The sequence below is a fragment of the Pseudophryne corroboree genome, chromosome 1, assembly GCF_028390025.1.
Source record: "Pseudophryne corroboree isolate aPseCor3 chromosome 1, aPseCor3.hap2, whole genome shotgun sequence".
In the NCBI taxonomy this organism is placed as follows: domain Eukaryota; kingdom Metazoa; phylum Chordata; class Amphibia; order Anura; family Myobatrachidae; genus Pseudophryne; species Pseudophryne corroboree.
Genome location: NC_086444.1, coordinates 41708724 through 41728990, shown reverse-complemented (window position 1 = coordinate 41728990; position 20267 = coordinate 41708724). Strand labels below are relative to the sequence as shown.

The window sequence follows — 20267 nt, the reverse complement described above, 5'->3', positions numbered from 1 at the left end:
TACACTCCCCAGTGGGCGGTGGCATAGCGTTTGCATGGCTGCTAAAACTAGCTAGCGAGCGATCAACTCAGAATGAACCCCATAGACCAGTGGTTCCAACCTCAGGGCTCAGAACTTCCAAACAGGTCATGTGTTGAGAATTTATGTTCCACAGTGATGTCACCAGTACCCACAAATGTCATCAGTTCCCCAGTAGGGTTGCCACCTCATTCCTTTAATTCTGGACACATATTAATTACACAAGTTCTCCGGCTGATTAAAACCAGGTGAAATGGAGTCTTGAAGTCAGCCAGCCACAGTTCCTGTGTAATTAATATGTGTCCAGAATTAAAAGGATGAGGTGGCAACCCTATTCCCCAGTGATGCTACTAGTTCCTCAGTGATGTCACCAGTGCATGTGATGTCACTAGTTACAGTATGTTACCAGTTCCATGGTGATGTCACTAGTTCCCCAATGATGTTACTAGTCCCTCAGTAATGTCACCAGTCCACATGATGCCACTAGCTCCCCAGTGATGTCGCTAGTTCCTCAGAGATCTTACCAGTCCCCAAGGGATGTCACCAGTCCCCCAGTGATGGCACTAGTCCCTCAATGTCATCAGTCCCCCAGTGATGTCATTAGTCCAATAATGTCACCAGTCTCCTGTTGATATCACTAGGCCATTAGTGAAGTCACCAGTCCCCCAGAAAAGTCACTAGTCCCTCAATAATATCATCACTCCCCCAGTGATGTCACTAGGCCCTCAATAATGTCACTAGTCCCTCAGTGATGTCACCAGGCCCCCAGTGATGTCATTAGGCCCTCTGTGAATTGATAGGTGACATTCTCATGGATTTTGGTTCTATTTGCACAGTAACAGTTATGCCTTCAGATGTGTTTTGTAGGGATGACCATGACAAAACTCTATCAAGCGCAACTCAGTTTCCCTACTGTGGTTTTCTCCCATAAAGTAAAAAACTTTTTTAAAAGAATGGTACAAACCCCGGTCCCGCTCCTCTCTGACTCATCACAGACTCCAGTTCATCCAGGAAGATGGTGGACGGTGCGTGGTACCGGGCCAGTTCAAACAGAACCTGCACAATGGAAGCCATCAGGAATTGCACACAGGTGATACATCATGTGACACAGTAACGGGCGAGGCGGTGCGTGAAACAGCTGGTAACTAGGGTGGGCAATGTCCCCCATTTGGGAACTGTAACTAGAATGTTACTGTGTACCTACTGTTCCTATTGGACCTCAGGATACTTGTATATGAATGTCTGTGTATGGGATTGGTGTATCGCACCTGGCACTTGGTAGGTGGTGACTACAGAGGGCGAGTGGACAAACACTTGGTGTGTAAATGAGGGTGACCAGCCGTGTTCCTACCCGCACAAGTTTCTCGGAATCCCCCCTCCACTTGCTGACGATTGTAGAAGCAGAAATGTTAAAAAACGTGGTGTTACATTCCGTGGCCACTGCCTTGGCCAGAAGAGTCTTCCCAGTACCTAGAACACAACACAAGCACCACGTAAACATCAGCCACACACAACAAAGCGCTGCTGCAGCATTCGGCAAACCTGGAAACATAATTAGAAAAAATCATTCTTAAAAACTACTTCCAGCATATCCAAAGTCAGCGAAAGGCGGGCGTGGAGATATGTAACCAGTGGGGTTAATTATTTGATAGCATAGAAGTTTTAATACCTGTATAGGGCCCCTTGAGGTCTAAGAAGAGTCTATTCAGGCTGAGATTGGCTGTAACCTTTAGGGTCAAACGACATAAATTGAGAGGCCTATTCTGTACCTGTCATTGGCATTAGATGCAGTGGGCATCTACTTGGTATTATTACCTACTATGGCTTAGCAATAGACATTTAGCCACATTCCAATGGGATGAGAGAAGCAAAGGATTATGGGTTAATTCTAGACAAAGGGCTTTAGATAACTGATTGTGTATCTCAGACACACTGTGTCTCAGGGGTCTATTTACTAAGCCTTGGAGAGAGACAAAGTAGATGGTGATAACCTACCAATCAGCTCCTAACTGCAATGTTACGGGGGGTGTTTGAAAAATGACAGTTAGGAGCTGATTGGCTGGTAGTTTATCTCCGTCCACTTTCTCTCTCTTCAAGGCTTAGTAAATAACCCCTTAGTTTTCTAGTGACTGGTGCATCTTTAAATGGGTTAACATCCGGCAGCCGACACCCAGTTTAAGGTATATAAGGCATGGCTGAAATAAGAGGTTCGGCCTCCCACAGAATCTGAGACTGTAATAAGATGTCTGTATGTATATATTGGACTGATCTGAGTATTTGATGACAAATGACCGGGGCCTCTCTGTCGACAGTGACTAAGTCGACACACAAAATAGGTTGACACAAGCATTAGGTCGACATGACAAACGTTCGAAATTAGGTTTGTAAAAAAAAAAAAATTGGTGTCGTTTTCTTCGTAGAGTGACCGGGAATCCCAATTAGTGCACCGTGTCCCCTCGCATGGCTCGCTTCGCTCGGCACAGGTTACTGTTCCCAATTGTAGTCCACGTGGATCGTAAAGTATGAAAAAGTTCAGAAAATTGTGAAAAACTCATGTCAACCTTTTGTCATGTCGACCAATAGTGGTCGACCTAATGGACTGTCGACCCAGAGACCCCTCTCGCATATGAAAAGAACTACTGATATTAAGAAGATGCGTCTCTATTTCACAGACAATAGTTGAGTGTTACTTTGTATAATAAAGTGTTTGTTCATTGATAATCAGTCAGTTGGTTACCCGGTCAAATTATTTCCTTCAGTCAGAAACCCACAGAACACAATATAATTCACATATCATCTGTACCATATATTTTTGTACACAATTATTAATTTTTTATATGCCCGGCCTTAATCTTAAATTGAAGTTTTTCATAAACAGGGATGGAGACAAAGGGGGTCATTCCGACCTGACCACACGCTAGGTTTTTTCGCAGCACAGCGATCAGGTCAGAACTGCGCATGCGTATGCACCGCAATGCGCATGCGCGTCATACGGGTACAAAGCGGATCGTTGCTGAACGATGGATTTAACGAAGAATCCATTCGCACAGCCGATCGCAAGGAGATTGCAGAAAGAGGGCGTTTGTGGGTGGCAACTGACCGTTTTCTGGGAGTGTTTGGAAAAACACAGGCGTGTCCAAGCGTTTGCAGGGCGGGTGTCTGAAGTCAAATCCGATCCCGGACAGGCTGAAGTGATCGCAGCGGCTGAGTAAGTCCTGAGTAAGTTTTTTTGTGGCGCTCGGCTGCACAGGCATTCGCACATTTGCAAAGCAAAAATACACTCCCCTATAGGCGGCGGCTATCTGATCGCAGCGCTGCAAAAAGTAGCTAGCGAGCGTTCAACTCGGAATGACTTCCAAAAACATAAGCCGCAGGCGTAGTGAGAAGACTTTTTCTGCAAAGCGGTATTGATGCAAAATATCTGACCACTATATGTGTAACATACAATGTAAATGATACAAATATTTGATGATACTGTCCCTTGAAACAGATCTTATTTTAGGAACAGTCAAATGATAATATATCAATTTACACATCATATTTTACCTGGTGGTCCGTACAGTAGCAGCCCCTTCCAAGGAGACAGGATTCCCGTAAACAGCTGCGGGTACTACAGGGGAAAATAATAAGTCACAAACACAAATCAAATAAAGTTTGTAAAACTATATATTTTATGTCTTTAGTAATTGTCTAAAATATATTGAAAACTTTAGAATCAGAATGAGAAGAAGTGAGTCTGAAGGATGAAAACAAAAACAGGAATCCAGGTACAAAAATTTATTAATATTGAGTATGATGCTGAATATCTATGGGCCGTTCCCCGACTGATACTTCTGAGGTGCCGGATAAGAAACAATAACCACAAAAAAAGTGAATATCACCGGGGGGCGCATCTAATTAAATGAGTTGCGCATGTACGCAAAATTATCAAATACTATCTGTTCTACAGTTTCCTCGCACAGGAGTGTCTGATTGTCACGGTTGCAAATATAAATGAGTGTTAAAAATAAGAATTTACTTACCGATAATTCTATTTCTCGTAGTCCGTAGTGGATGCTGGGAACTCCGTAAGGATCATGGGGAATAGCGGCTCCGCAGGAGACTGGGCACAAAAAGAAAGCTTTAGGACTATCTGGTGTGCACTGGCTCCTCCCCCTATGACCCTCCTCCAAGCCTCAGTTAGGATACTGTGCCCGGACGAGCGTACACAATAAGGAAGGATTTTGAATCCCGGGTAAGACTCAATACCAGCCACACCGTACAACTTGTGATATGAAACCCAGTTAACAGCATGATAACAGAGGAGCCTCTGAATAGATGGCTCACAACAAGAACCCGATTAGTTAACAATAACTATGTACAAGTATTGCAGACAATCCGCACTTGGGATGGGCGCCCAGCATCCACTACGGACTACGAGAAATAGAATTATCGGTAAGTAAATTCTTATTTTCTCTGACGTCCTAGTGGATGCTGGGAACTCCGTAAGGACCATGGGGATTATACCAAAGCTCCCAAACGGGCGGGAGAGTGCAGATGACTCTGCAGCACCGAATGAGAGAACTCCAGGTCCTCCTTAGCCAGGGTATCAAATTCATAGAATTTTGCAAACGTATTTGCCCCTGACCAAGTAGCTGCTCAGCAAAGTTGTAAAGCCGAGACCCCACTGTCCTTGTGGAATGGGCTTTTATTGATTTAGGCTGCGGTAATCCTACCGCAGAATGCGTCAGCTGAATAGTGCTACAAATCCAGCGCGCAATAGACTGCTTAGAAGCAGGAGCACCCAGCTTGTTGGGTGCCATCAGGATAAACAGCGAGTCAGTTTTCCTGACTCCAGCCGTCCTGGAAAAATAAAATTTTCAGGGCCCTGACTACGTCCAGCAACTTGGAATCCTCCAAGTCCCTAGTAGCCGCAGGCACCACAATAGGTTGGTTCAAGTGAAAACCTGAGACCACCTTCGGGAGAAACTGAGGACGAGTCCTCAACTCTGCCCTATCCATATAGAAAATCAGATAAGGGCTTTTACATGACAAAGCCGCCAATTCTGACACACGCCTGGCCAAGGCCAAGGCCAACAGCATGACCACTTTCCACGCGAGATACTTTAGCTCCATGGTTTTAAGTGGCTCAACCAATGCGACTTTAGGAAATCCAACACCACGTTGAGATCCAAAAAAAAAGTGCCACAGGAGGCACAAAAGGAGGCTGAATATGTAGTACTCCTTTAACCAAAGTCTGAACTTCAGGCAGTGGAGCCAGTTCTTTCTGGAAGAAAATCGACAGAGCCGAAATCTGGACCTTGATGGACCCCAATTTGAGGCCCAAACGTCACCCCTGCTTGCAGGAAGTGCAGGAATCGACATAGTTGAAATTCCTCCGTCGGGGCCTTCATGGCCTCCCACCAAGCAACAAATTTTCGCCAAACGCGGCGATAAGGTCTTGCGGTGACATCCTTCCTGGCTATGATCAGGGTAGGGATGACTTCCTTCGGCATACCCTTTTCCTTTAGGATCCGGTGTTCTACCGCCATGCCGTCAAACGCAGCCGCGGTAAGTCTTGGAACAGACAGGGTCCCTGCTGCCGCAGGTCTTGTCTGAGCGGCAGAGGCCAAGGGTCCTCTGCCAGCATCTCTTGAAGTTCCGGGTACCAAGCTCTTCATGGCCAATCCGGAACCCCGAGTATGGTTTTCACTCCTTGCCTTCTTATTATTCTCAGTACCTTGGGTATGAGAGGTAGAGGAGGAGACACATAAACCGACTGGTACACCCACGGTGTCACTAGAGCGTCCCCAGCGATCGCCTGAGGGTCCCTTGACCTGGCGCAATATCTTTTCAACTTCTTGTTGAGGCGGGACGCCATCATGTCCACCCGTGGTCATTCCCAACGGTTTACCCGCATTTGGAAAACTTCTGGATGAAGTCCCCATTCTCCTGGGTGTAGGTCGCCCATCGGAGAATCCTTGTGGCTTCTGCCATCGCCATCCTGCTTCTTGTGCCGCCCTGTCTGTGTACATGGGCGACCGCCGTGATGTCGTCTGATTGGATCAGTACCGGCTGGTTCTGAAGCAGGGGCCTTGCTTGGCTTAGGGCATTGTAAATGGCCCTTGGCTGCAGAATATTTATGTGAAGCGAAATCTCCTTGGAAATTTCTTCCCTGTGTGACTGCCCCCCAGCCCCGAAGGCTGGCATCCGTGGTCACCAGGACCCAGTCCTGTATTCCGAATCTGCGGCCCTCTAGTAGATGAGCCCTCTGCAGCCACCACAGCAGCGACACCCTGTTTCTTGCTGACAGGGTTATCCGCTGTTGTATCTGTAGATGGGACCCGGACCATTAGTCCCACAGGTCCCACTGGAACGTCCTTGCGTGGAGTCTTCCGAATGGAATTATGCTTCGTACGAAGCTACCATTTTTCCCAGGACTCGTGTGCATTGATGTACCGACACCTGTCCTGGTTTTAGGATGTCTCTGACTAGAGATGACAACTCCTCGGCTTTTTCCACTGGAAGAAACACTCTTTTCTGGTCTGCGTTCAGAAACATTCCCAGGAACAGAAGACTTTGGAATATTGAGAATCCAGTCGTGCTGTTGTAGCACTTCCCGATAGAGTGCTACCCCCACTACCAACTGTTCTTTGGACCTCGCCTTTATCAGGAGATCGTCCAAGTACGGGATAATAAAAACTTCCTTCTTGCGAAGGAGTATCATCACTTCGGCCATTACCTAGGTAAAGACCTTCGGTGCCGTGGACAACTCCAACGGCCGCGTCTGGAACTGATAGTGACAGTCCTGTACCACATATCTGAGGTACTCCTGGTGAGGGGGGTAAATGGGGACATGCAGGTACGCATCCTTGATGTCCAGGGAGACCCTGTAATCCCCCTCGTCCAGGCTCGTAATAACCGCCCTGAGCGATTCCATCTTGAACTTGAATCTTCTGATATAAAAGTTCAAGCATTTTAATTTCAAGATGGGTCTCACCGAACCGTTTCGGTACCACAACCACTGTGGAATAGTAACCCCTTCCTTGCTGAAGGAGGGGCACCTTGACAATCACTTGTTGTGATTATAGTGTTGAATATCCACCAACACCGTCTCCCTGGCAGAGGGAGGTGCCGGTAAGGCAGATTTTAGGAAACGGCGGGGGGAAGAACGTCTCGAACTCCAGCCTGTACCCCTGAGGTACTACTTGAAGGACCCAGGGATCCATGTGAGAGAGCCCACTGTGTGCTGAAATTCCTGAGACGGGCCCCCACCGTACCCGGGTCCGCCTGAGCAGCCCCAGCACCATGCTGTGGACCTACCGGACGCAGGGAGGACTTCTGCTCTTGGGAACTAGCTGTGTGTTGCAGCTTTTTCCTCTACCTTTGCCTCTCGGCAGAAAGGATGAGCCTCTAGCCCTCTTGCTTTTCTGGGGCCGAAAGGACTGTACTTGATGATACGGTGCTTTCTTTTGTTGTGGGGTAGCCTGTGGCAAAAAAATCGATTTCCCAGCAGTATCTGTGGAAAGGAGGTCTGAAAAACCATCCCCAAACAGTTTTACCCCCTTATAGGGCAACTTCCATTTGCCGATTCGAGTCGGCATCGCCTGACCATTGCCAAGTCCATAACCCCCGTCTGGCGGCAATGGACCTAGCGCTTATTTTTGATGCCAGCCGGCAAATATCCCTCTGTGCATCACGCATGTATAAGACCACGTCTTTTATATGCTCTATTTTCAGCAAAATATTGTCCCTATCCATAGTTATTTTCAGACAGGGAATCTGACCACGCAGCGGGAGCACTGCACATCCATGCCGAAGCAACGGCTGGTCGCAATATAATGCCCTAGTGTGTGACTATATCTTATAGGGTAACCTCCTGCTTTCTATCAGCAGGTTCCTTCAGGGCGGCCGTATCCGGAGACGGTAGTGCCACCTTTTCTGATAAGCGTGTAAGCGCTGTATCTACCCTATGGGGTGTTTCCCCGCGTGACCTATCCTCTGGCGGGAAAGGGTACGCTGCCAATAACCGTTGTAGAAATTATCAATTTCTTACCGAGGGAAGACCACTCTTCCTCACACACCTCATTTAATTTCTCAGATGCAGGAAAAACTACTAATAGTTTTCTCTCACCAAACACAATACCCTTTTATGTGGTACCTGGGGTATAATCATAAATGTGTAATACATTTTTCATTGCCTCAATCCTGTAACGGGTGGACCTATTTGGAGGGTACACCAGTCTCATCGATGTCGACACTGGAGTCAGTATCCGTGTCGACATCTGTGTCTGTTATCTGAGGTAGCGGGCGATTTTAGAGCCCCCCATGACATTTGAGACGCTGGAACAGGCACAAGCTGAGTAGCCGGCTGTTCCGTGTCGTCGACCTTTTATGTAAGGAGTTGACACTTTCACGTAATCCTTCCATAAGTTCAACCACACCGGTGTCGACCCCGCAGGGGGTGACAACATATTTACAGGCATTCGCTCCGCCTCTACTTCATTAGCCTCCACATAACTGTCGACACAGCCGTACCGACACACAGCACACACACAGGGAAGGCTCTGATAGAGGACAGGACCCCACAAAGCCCTTTGGGGAGACAGAGGGAGAGTATGCCAGCACACACCAGGGCGCTATATATCACAGGGATAGCACCTATAAAAAAGTGTTTTCCCTTATAGCTGCATATATATTGTATACTGCGCCTAAATTGTGCCCCCCCCCTCTTTTTAACCCTTTCTGTAGTGTATTAACTGCAGGGGAGAGCCAGGGAGCTTCCCTCCAACGGAGCTGTGAGGGAAAAATGGCGCCAGTGTGCTGAAGGAGATAGCTCCGCCCCTTTTTCGCAGACTTTTCTCCCGCATTTTTATGGATTCTGGCAGGGGTTAATGTACATCCATATAGCCCTGGGGGTTATATGTGATGTATTTTTGCCAGCCAAGGTGTTAATATTGCTGCTCAGGGTGCCCCCCCCCCCAGCGCCCTGCACCCATCAGTGACCGCAGTGTGAGGTGTGCATGAGGAGCAATGGCGCACAGCTGCAGTGCTGTGCGCTACCTTGATGAAGACTGATGTCTTCTGCCGCCGATTTTCCGGACCTCTTCTTGCTTCTGGCTCTGTAAGGGGGCCGGCGGCGCGGCTCTGGGACCGGACTCCGAGGCTGGGCCTGTGTTCGATCCCTCTGGAGCTAATGGTGTCCAGTAGCCTAAGAAGCCCAAGCTGGCTGCAAGCAGGCAGGTTCGCTTCTTCTCCCCTTAGTCCCTCGATGCAGTGAGCCTGTTGCCAGCAGGTCTCACTGAAAATAAAAAACCTAAAACTAACTTTTATCTAAGAAGCTCAGGAGAGCCCCCTAGATTGCACCCTGCTCGGTCGGGCACAAAAATCTGACTGAGGCTTGGAGGAGGGTCATAGGGGGAGGAGCCAGTGCACACCAGGTAGTCCTAAAGCTTTCTTTTTGTGCCCAGTCTCCTGCGGAGCCGCTATTCCCCATGGTCCTTACGGAGTTCCCAGCATCCACTAGGACGTCAGAGAAAATGTGTTAAATCTATAGAGATGTAAATCTGAGACGTCTTATTGTAAGTAAATATTAATCCATGGTTCTTGGCGTTACCTGAGGAGCACCTGTAGCAGATACGGTAAAAAGTGACCGGACCATTTTTGCAGTTTATTAAATTCTACACACTGGAAGTGCGATTGTCTGTTTGGGTGTTATTGTTCACACAACGCAAGCCACGCATCGGTAATGACGTCATTATGTCAACACCCTTTTTATCCCATTAGGGAAGGTTTAGTAAACTTCTAATTACGTAGTTTTCCTATTTCCCACCTGCAGAATACCTGTGTTACATTTCATTTGCATTACATATCGGGAAGTAAGAAAATTGGGGCCTAATTCAGTGTTGATCGCAGCAGCAAATTTGTTAGCAGTTGGGCAAAACCATGTGCACTGCAAAGGGGGGGGGGGGGCAGATGTAACATGTGCAGAGAGAGTTAGATTTGGATGGGGTGTGTTCAAACTGAAATCTAAATTGCAGTGTAGAAATAAAGCAGCCAGTATTTACCCTGCACAGAAACAATATAACCCACCCAAATCTAACTCTCTCTGCACATGTTACATCTGCCCTACCTGCAGTGCACATGGTTTTGCCCAACTGCTAACACGTTTGATGCTGCGATCAGATCTGAATTACCCCCTTAGTAGTGAGTGAGTGAGGGAGGGCTTTTGCATACATATATTTTAGCACAGCCAATTGATTAACACATTAAAACATATATAAATCCCAATTGGAATGTGGATAAAACACATATAATTAAAAACCACTTGCCTTAAGGAACTGTCCCACTATATAGACGGAGAAACTAGTGAAGGGTTATCTACACATCTGAAATTCAGGGTTATCAGCAGCTGAAATTCATCGCCAGCTTGTAGCAGTGTACGGTGATAACGTTCTGTCACAGAAACAGCTTTGGGTGTGATACAAAATCCCTTTGCAGAATGCGATTATACCCCTTGGCTGTATGAAAGCGCACACATCCACGCTCTGAGTGAAGAGGCCTCATCAGCAGTCTGTGGGCTCCTGTGTCCGGACTCCTGCATATGCGCAGCGGCCATTGCCGGGGAGGGATCTGGAGGAACCTTCTACCGGTCACTTCTGCAAAGTGCAGCACATAGGGGGTAATTCTGAGTTGATCGCAGCAGGATTTTTGTTAGCAGTTGGGCAAAACCATGTGCACTGCAGGGGAGGCAGATATAACATGTGCAGAGAGAGTTAGATTTGGGTGTGGTGTGTTCAATCTGCAATCTAAATTGCAGTGTAAAATTAAAGCAGCAAGTATTTACCCTGCACAGAAACAAAATAACCCACCCAAATCTAACTCTCACTGCAAATGTTATATCTGCACCCCCTGCAGTGCACATGGTTTTGCCCAACTGCTAACAAAATTCCTGCTGCGATCAACTTGGAATTACCCCCTATATATTCACATCTGGTAATCATATATCAGATTACAGTACAGTGCGATCAACTCAGAATTACCCCCATAGTCTACAGCAGTACAACACCATCCTCAGCTTCACGTTCCGGAGCTTGGTAATTCCGAAAATCTATGGAGGCTGCGGCTGCACTCGGAAATGGAAGACCGCAGCGCAGCAGATATTTGCTTCATACATTGCGGCATAAACCACCGTTTATGTTTCGCAAATATTTAATGATAAATAGGTCCCTAAAATGTGCACAATAACCCCAGAGACTGGCTTGAAAATATAATCCCTGTAAGTTATATTAAGTTACAGTTAGATACTGTCCTCTGATGCAACAATGTTTCTATCCAGTACCATGTAATTGTCCTGCATTGTCTTGTACGGTAAGTCCACGTTTTCCTGTTTTGCGCATTTGTTTATGTACTTTGTTAGGCGCTGCAGAACCCTTGTGGTGCCTTATAAAACAGGATTTTAATACCTACCGGTAAGCTGGGGTCCACTTCATGACCATGGGGTATAGACGGTTCCGCAGGAGCCATGGGCACTGTTAAGACTTTTAAATGGGTGTGAACTGGCTCCTCCCTCTATGCCCCTCCTCCAGACCTCAGTTATAGGAACTGTGCCCAGGGAGACGAAACATTTCGAGGAAAGGATTTACTTTAATACTAGTGGTGAGATACATACCAGCTCACACCTCAACCATGCAACATGGTATTCAACATAACACATGCTAACAGGAATGAACCAATTGCAGCAACATGCTGAAACTAACATAACACAACTTGTGTATAACTAAACTGCAGGTAAAGTACGCACTGGGATAGGCGCCCAGCATCCTCCACGGACTAGGAGAAAAGGATTTACCGGTAGGTATTAAAATCCTGTTTTCTCATACTTCCTAGAGGATGCTGGGGTCCACTTCATGACCATGGGGTTTATACCAAAGCTCCAGTACGGGCGGGAGAGTGCGGATGACCCTGCAGCACCGATTGACCGAACTTGAGGTCCTCATCGGCCAAGGTGTCAAACTTGTAGAATTTTGCAAATGTGTTTGACCCCGACCAAGTAGCTGCTCGGCAAAGTTGTAATGCCGAGACCCCACGGGCAGCCGCCCAGGATGAGCCCACCTTCCTAGTGGAATGGGCCTTCACCGACGTCGGTAACAGCAATCCAGCCGTAGTAGGAGTTTACTGAATCGTACCTCTGATCCAACGCGCAATAGTCTGCTTGGAAGCAGGACACCCAATCTTGTTGGGAGCATACAGGACCAACAAAGACTCTGTTTTCCGAATTCGAGCTGTTCTTGCGACATAAATCTTCAAAGCTCTAACCACATCTAGAGACTTTGATGCAGTGAACGTGTCAGTAACTACTGGCACCACAATAGGTTGGTTTATGTGGAAAGATGAAACCACCTTCGGAAGAAAATGTTGAGGAGTCCTCAACTCTGCCCTACATTCATGGAAGATCAGGTAAGGGCTCTTGTGAGACAAGGCCCCCAACTCAGACACCCGCCGTGCGGATGCCAATACCAAAAAGCATCACCACTTTCCAAGTGAGAAACTTCAACTCTACCTCTCGTAGAGGCTCAAACCAATCCGATTGAAGGAACTGCAACACCACGTTAAGGTCCCATGGTGCCACTGGAGGAATAAATGGAGGCTGGATGTGCAGAACCCCTTTCACGAAGGTCTGAACCTCTGGAAGAGAGGCCAATTGTTTTTGGATGAACACTGACATGGCCAAAATCTGGACCTTGACCCCAATCGGAGGCCCGCCTCCACACCAGCCTGCAGAAAATGGAGAAAACGTCCCAAGTGAAACTCTTCCGTAGGAGCCTACTTGGATTCACACCAAGACATATATTTTCTCCAAATACGGTGGTAATGTTTCGACGTTACTCCTTTCCTGGCCTGAATAAGTGTGGGAATGACTTCTTTCGGAATACCCTTTTGGGCTAGGATCCGGCGCTCAACAGCCATGCCGTCAAATGTAGCCGCAGTAAGTCTTGATACATGCACGGCCCCTGCTGCAGCAGGTCCTCGCGAAGAGGAAGAGGCCGAGGATCTTCTATGAGCAACTCCTGAAGATCTGGCTACCAAGCCCTCCTTGGCCAGTCTGGGGCAATGAAGATTGCTCGAACCCTTGTTCTTATTATGATCCTGAGAACTTTTGGGATCAACGGAAGTGGAGGAAAAACATACACTGACCGGAATACCCACTGGGTCACTAGCGCATCCACCGCTATTGCTTGAGGGTCTCTTGACCTGGAACAATATCTCTGAAGCTTCTTGTTGAGACGAGATGCCATCATGTCTACTTGAGGAACTCCCCAAAGACTTGTCACCTCTGCGAAGACTTCTTGGTGGAGGCCCCACTCTCCTGGATGGAGATCATGTCTGCTGAGGAAGTCTGCTTCCCAGTTGTCCACTCCCGAAATGAAAATTGCTGGCAGAGCTCTTGCATGTCTTTCTGCCCAGAGGAGAATCTTTGTCACCTCTGCCATTGCCGCTCTGCTTTTCGTTCCGCCCTGCCTGTTTATGTACGCGACTGCTGTTACATTGTCCGACTGGATCTGCACGGGATGATCTTGAAGAAGAAGTACCACTTGTTGAAGGCCGTTGTAAATGGCTCTCAATTCCAGCACGTTTATGTGAAGGCAGGCTTCCTGACTTGACCACTTTCCTTGGAAGCTTTCCCCCTGAGTGACAGCTCCCCAGCCTCGGAGACTTGCATCCGTGGTTACCAGGACCCAGTCCTGAATCCCGAACCTGCGTCCCTCTAGTAGGTGCGGAGTGTGTAGCCACCACAGGAGTGAAATCCTGGCTTTTGATGACAGGACTATCTTCCGGTGCATGTGAAGGTGAGATCCCACTGGAATACTCTGGCATGGAACCTGCCAAACTGTATGGCCTCGTAGGCCACCACCATCTTCCCCAACAACCGAATGCACTGATGAATCGACACACTGGATGGTTTCAAGATCTGTTTTACCATTTTCAGGATTTCCAGAGCCTTTTCCACCGGAAGAAATACTCTCTGAACTTCCGTGTCGAGAATCATCCCGAGAAAAGACAATCTTGTTGTCGGTTCCAATTGTGACTTTGGATAATTTATGATCCAACCGTGTTGTTGGAGTATCAACAGGGAGAGTGTGATGTTTTGTAACAACTGCTCCCTGGACCTCGCCTTTATCAGGAGATTGTCCAGATAAGGAATTATATTGACTCCTTTTTGACGGAAGACCATCATCTCCGCCATCACCTTGGTGAATACCCTCGGTGCCGTGGAGAGACCGAAAGGTAACGTCTGGAACTGGTAATGGCAGTCCTGAACCGCAAATCTCAGATAGGCCTGGTGAGGAACATGCAGGTAAGCATCCAAGATGTCTACCGACACCATGTAGTCCCCCTCCTCCAGAATGGAAATCACTGCCCGGAGTGATTCCACCTTGAACTTGAACCGTTTCAAGTAGAGATTCAAATTTTTTAGGTTTAGGATCGGTCTGACCGAGCTTCGGAACTACAAAAGAGGCTTGAATAAAACCTCTCCTCTTGTTGTGACAAAGGTACCAGGACTATGACCTGGTTCTGACATAATTTTTGGATTGCCGCTGTTACTGCTTCACTTTCTTGAAGAGAAGCTGGCAAGGTTGATTTGAAAAATCGGCATGGGGGAACGTCTTGAAACTCCAGCTTGTATCCCTGGGATACTATTTGCAATACCCAGGGATCCAGGCCAGACAGAATCCAACCTTGGCTGAACAGTTTGAGACGTGCCCCAACCCGAGCGGGCTCCTGCAAGGGAGCTCCAGCGTCATGCTGAAGATTTGGCAGAAGTAGGGGTAGACTTCTGCTCCTGGGAACCTGGAGCCGCTGTGGGCTTCTTTCCCCTTCCTCTTCCCCTACCTGCAAAGAAGGGGGAACCTCTCGCTTTTTCGTATTTATTGGGCTGAAAGGACTGCATTTGCGGGTGATAGGTCTTTTTTGCCGGTGCAGGCGCAGAGGGCAAAAACGTCGATTTACCTGCGGTAGCCGCCGAGACTAACGCATCCAGACCATCGCCAAATAAGGCCTCACCTTTAAATGGGGGAGCCTCCATGTTTCTTTTGGAATCTGCATCCGCGTTCCACTGGCGAATCCACAATGCCCGCCTAGCCGATACTGCCATGGTAGCGGCTTGTGAACTCAAGAGTCCAATATCTTTCATCGCTTCTAGCATGTAGGCGGCAGCGTCTTTGAGCTTCCCTAACTTAAATAGAAGGACCAAGTGGTTAGAGACAATAGTCTCAAACCCCATAAACCGGCGCTGATTAATTGTATTTCATTGAAAACCAGTGTTTCTTTAGAGCTGCTGAGTAAAAACAGCTTGCTAGGCTGCACGGCAAAAACAATTAGAACAAATGGAGATTACTCTGCGCTTAGAAACACTTTACAAATTTCATAAGTGTAGTCTGTCATGAAGAATAAATGACTCAGTGAGACTTTATATATTGATACTTTTATCTAAAAATATTTACGATTGACATATGACAATTATCACAAACCACAAGTAGTAAATAGGATTTTGGTACTCACCGTTAAATCCTTTTCTCCTAGTCCGTAGAGGATGCTGGGGACTCCAAAAGGACCATGGGGTATAGACGGGATCCGCAGGAGCTTGGGCACACTAAAAAGACTTAAGATTGGGTGTGAACTGGCTCCTCCCTCTATGCCCCTCCTCCAGACCTCAGTTATAGGAACTGTGCCCAGGAGAGACGGACATCACAAGGAAAGATTTTTGTCTTAACTAAGGGCTACCAACTTACCAGCCCACACCATAAACATACCGTACAACCGGAATAACGCCAAACCAGATAACAGTATGCATAAAACTCCAGCAAACAGCTGTAACAAACCAATACACAAGTCGTGTATAACTAACTTAACCAGTAAGAAAATATATATATAATTGCAGTAATAGTCCGCACTGGGACGGGCGCCCAGCATCCTCTACGGACTAGGAGAAAAGGATTTAACGGTGAGTACCAAAATCCTATTTTCTCTTACGTCCTAGAGGATGCTGGGGACTCCATAAGGACCATGGGGATTATACCAAAGCTCCAGAACGGGCGGGAGAGTGCGGACGACTCTGCAGCACCGACTGAGCAAACGCCAGGTCCTCCTCGGCCAGTGTATTGAACTTATAGAATTTAGCAAAAGTGTTCGAACCCGACCAAGTAGCCGCTCGGCAAAGCTGTAGTGCCAAAACACCTCGGGCAGCCGCCCAAGATGAGCCCACCTTTCTGGTAGAATGGGCTTTAACCGTCTTCGGCACCGGTAACCCCACCGAAGAATGAGCCTGTTGGATCGTACTACAAATCCAGCGTGCAATAGTCTGTTTTGACGCGGGATGACCAACCTTGTTGGCCGCATACAAAACAAACAACGCTTCAGTTTTCCTAGTAACAGCTGTCCTAGAAACGTAAACTTTTAACGCTCTTACAACATCCAGAGATTTTGGAATCGCCACTTCTTCCGAAGCTACCTGAACCACAATAGGTTGGTTAATGTGAAATGACGAAACCACCTTTGATAGAAATTGTTGACGAGTCCTCAATTCCGCCCTATCCGCATGAAAAATCAAGTACGGACTCTTATGAGGTAAAGCTGCCAATTCCGATACTCGCCTGGCAGATGCCAGCGCCAAAAGCATAACCACCTTCCAAGTGAGAAATTTTAATTCAACCTTCCGCAAAGGCTCAAACCAGGAAGACATGAGGAACCGCAAGACGACATCAAGGTCCCATGGCGCTACAGGCGGTACAAACGGTGGATTGATATGCATTACACCCTTCACAAAAGTCTGAACCTCTGGGAGGACAGCTAACTCTTTTTGAAAGAAAATAGACAAAGCCGAAATTTGCACTTTGATGGAACCCAATTTCAGGCCTGCATCTACACCCGCCTGTAAAAAGTGGAGAAAATGACCCAAGTGAAAATCCTCCGCAGGAGCCTTTTTAAGCTCACACCAGGAAACATATTTCCTCCAGATACGGTGATAGTGTTTTGCCGTAAACTCTTTCCTAGCCTTAATGAGAGTTGGAATGACCTCCCTGGGAATACCCTTACGAGCTAAGATCTGGCGCTCAACCTCCATGCCGTCAAACGCAGCCGCGGTAAGTCTGGAAACACGCATGGACCCTGTAACAACAGATCCTCCCTTAGAGGAAGCGGCCAAGGATCTTCCACCAGCAAGTCCTGAAGATCCGGGTACCATGCCCTTCTTGGCCAGTCTGGAACGACGAGAATCGACTGAACCCTTGCTCGACGAATGATCCCCAGCACCTTTAGAATGAGAGGAAGAGGAGGGAACACATACACCGATTGAAAGACCCACGGAGACACCAGGGCGTCCACCACCGTGGCTTGTGGGTCCCTTGTCCTGGAACAATACCTCGGGAGCTTCTTGTTGAGCAGAGACGCCATCATGTCTATCAACGGAATTCCCCAGCGTCTTGTCACTTCTGCAAAAACCTCTTGGTGCAGAGCCCACTCTCCCAGATGAAGGTCGTGTCTGCTGAGGAAATCCGCTTCCCAGTTGTCCACCTCTGGTAGGAAAACTGCTGACAGTGCGCTGACGTGTCGTTCCGCCCAGCGAAGTATCTTTGTGGCCTCCGCCATTGCCGCTCTGCTCCTCGTTCCGCCTTGCCGGTTTATATGGGCCACCGCTGTGATGTTGTCTGACTGTACCAGGACCGGTCGACCTTGAAGAAGACTTCTTGCTTGGAGTAGGCCGTTGTAAATGGCTCTTAACTCTAGAACATTTATGTGGAGACAGGCTTCCTGGAGCGACCATTTTCCCTGGAAATTTCTTACTTGGGTGACTGCGCCCCAGCCCCGGAGACTTGCATCTATTGTCAGAAGTACCCACTCCTGGATACCGAATCGGCGTCCCCCCAGGAGGTGATTCACTTGTAGCCACCACAGGAGAGAAATTCTGGCTCTGGGAGATAAAACTTATCTTCCGGTGAATGTGTAGATGAGACCCGGACCATTTGCTCAGCAAGTCCCACTGAAACACGCGGGCGTGAAATCTGCAGTATGGAATGGCTTCGTACGCCGCAACCATCTTCCCCAAAACCAGAGTACAATGATGTATCGACACACTCGACGGCTTCAGAAGTTCTCTGACCATCGTCTGCAATTCCAGAGCCTTTTCTTCTGGAAGGCATACCTTCTGCACCTCCGTGTCCAGAATCATGCCCAGAAACGTAAGCCGAGTGGTCGCAATCAACTGGGATTTTGGCAAATTGAGGACCCATCCGTGTTGTCGCAGGACCTATAGAGACAACTCCACACTTTTCAGTAATTGTTCCTTGAACCTCGCCTTTATCAGGAGATCGTCCAAGTACGGGATAATTGAAACCCCTTGTCTGCGAAGAAGAACCATCATTTCCACCATGACCTTGGTGAAAATCCTCGGAGCCGTGGAAAGCCCAAACGGCAACGTCTGAAATTGGTAATGAGAATCCTGTATCGCAAACCTGAGGAAAGCCTGATGTGGAGGATATATCGGGAAATGTAAGTAGGCATCCTTTATGTCGACTGACGCCATAAAATCCCCCCCTTCTAGGCTGGAGATCACAGCTCGAAGGGATTCCATCTTGAACTTGAAAACTTTCAAGTATGGATTGAGGGATTTTAAATTTAGAATTGGTCTGACCGAACCGTCCGGTTTCGGCACAACAAAGAGGCTCGAGTAGAACCCCTCCCCCCGCTGAGACGAGGGAACGGGAATAATGACCCTCTGTAGACACAGTTTTTGAATCGCTGCTAGCACCACCTCCCTGTCCAGAAGAACTACTGGTAATGCCGAAATGAAGAACCGGTGAGGGGGCATCTCCTGAAACTCCAGTTTGTATCCAGACCTGACTGAAACTTCGTAGACGGCCCCCCACCGGTTCGGACTCCCCCAGGGAAGCCCCAGCGTCATGCGGTGGACTTGGTAGCAGCAGGTGAGGACTTTTGGTCCTGGGCGCCCGAACCTGCAGAAGGTTTCCTTCCCCTTCCTCTACCTTTTGAAGCGAGGAAGGACGAGCCTTTTCCACGCCTGTATTTATTGTGACGAAAGGACTGCATCTGCTGATGTGGTGCCTTTTTCTGTTGTGTGGGAACATAAGGAAGAAAAGAGGACTTACCCGCAGTCGCGGTCGAGGACAGGTCAGCCAAGCCGTCCCCAAACAAGACAGTACCTTTGAAGGGTAGCGCATCCATAGCCCTCTTGGAGTCGGCATCAGCGTTCCATTGATGGATCCACAGGGCCCTCCTGGCTGATATCGACATGGCATTGGTTCTTGAACCCAAGAGACAGACGTCCCTCGCCGCATCTTTTATGTAATCTGCAGCGTCCTTAATATAACCAAGAGTTAGAAGGACATTATCTTTATCCAGAGTATCCATATCATTAGCTAAATTCTCAGCCCATTAAGCAATAGCACTACTCACCCATACCGACGCCACAGCGGGTCTGAGCAATGCACCCGAATTAGCGAAAATGGACTTCAGAGACGTCTCCAGCTTGCGATCCGCCGGATCTTTGAGAGCTGCCGTGTCAGGAGACGGACGTGCCACTTTCTTAGACAAACGAGATAAAGCTTTGTCAACAGTTGGAGATGCCACCCATTTTTCCCTGTCATCAGAGGGAAAGGGATACGCCATGTAAATTCTCTTGGGAATCTGCCATTTCTTATCCGGCGACTCCCAAGCCTTTGCACAAAGAGTATTTATTTCATGAGAGGGGGGAAATTTCACCTCATGTTTTTTTCCCTTGAACAAGCAAATCCTAGTTTCCTGTACCGCAGGTTCATCAGAAATGTGTAAAACATCTTTTATAGCCACAATCATGTACTGAATACTCTTAACTAAACGTGGATGTAACGCTGCCTCAGTGAAATCGACGTCGGAATCAGAGTCCGTGTCGGTATCAGTATCTACCACCTGAGTAAATGGCCGCTTTTGCGACCCAGATGGGGTCTGAACCTGAGACAAAGCCTCTTCCATGGACTTTTTCCACACCTGGGTCTGTGCCTCAGACTTATCTAATCTCTTTGATAAGGAAGCTACATTAGAGTTTATCGTACTGAGCAATGCTAGCAAATCAGGTGTCGGCTGCGTCGACAGTCCCAACTCTAGCCCCGCATCCGCTCCCCCAATAACCTCCTCCGGTAAATAAGCTTCAGCCTCAGACATGCCAACACGTAATACAGACACACCACAACACACAGAACGTCCCTGCTAGGTGA

General features: G+C 47.9%; 1 protein-coding gene across 2 annotated transcripts in view; it reads right to left on the bottom strand.

Moving 5' to 3' along the window:
- Positions 1–20267, bottom strand: part of KATNAL2 (katanin catalytic subunit A1 like 2) — a 103216-nt gene that overhangs the window by 20632 nt on the left and 62317 nt on the right. For both annotated transcript variants that reach the window (XM_063958625.1, XM_063958632.1), the window contains exons 10-12: positions 3565–3628; positions 1370–1488; positions 983–1074 (exon numbers count right to left, since the gene is read on the bottom strand). In XM_063958625.1, coding sequence (XP_063814695.1) covers positions 983–1074; positions 1370–1488; positions 3565–3628 — 275 coding nt within the window. The remainder of the gene's footprint in view (positions 1–982; positions 1075–1369; positions 1489–3564; positions 3629–20267) is intronic.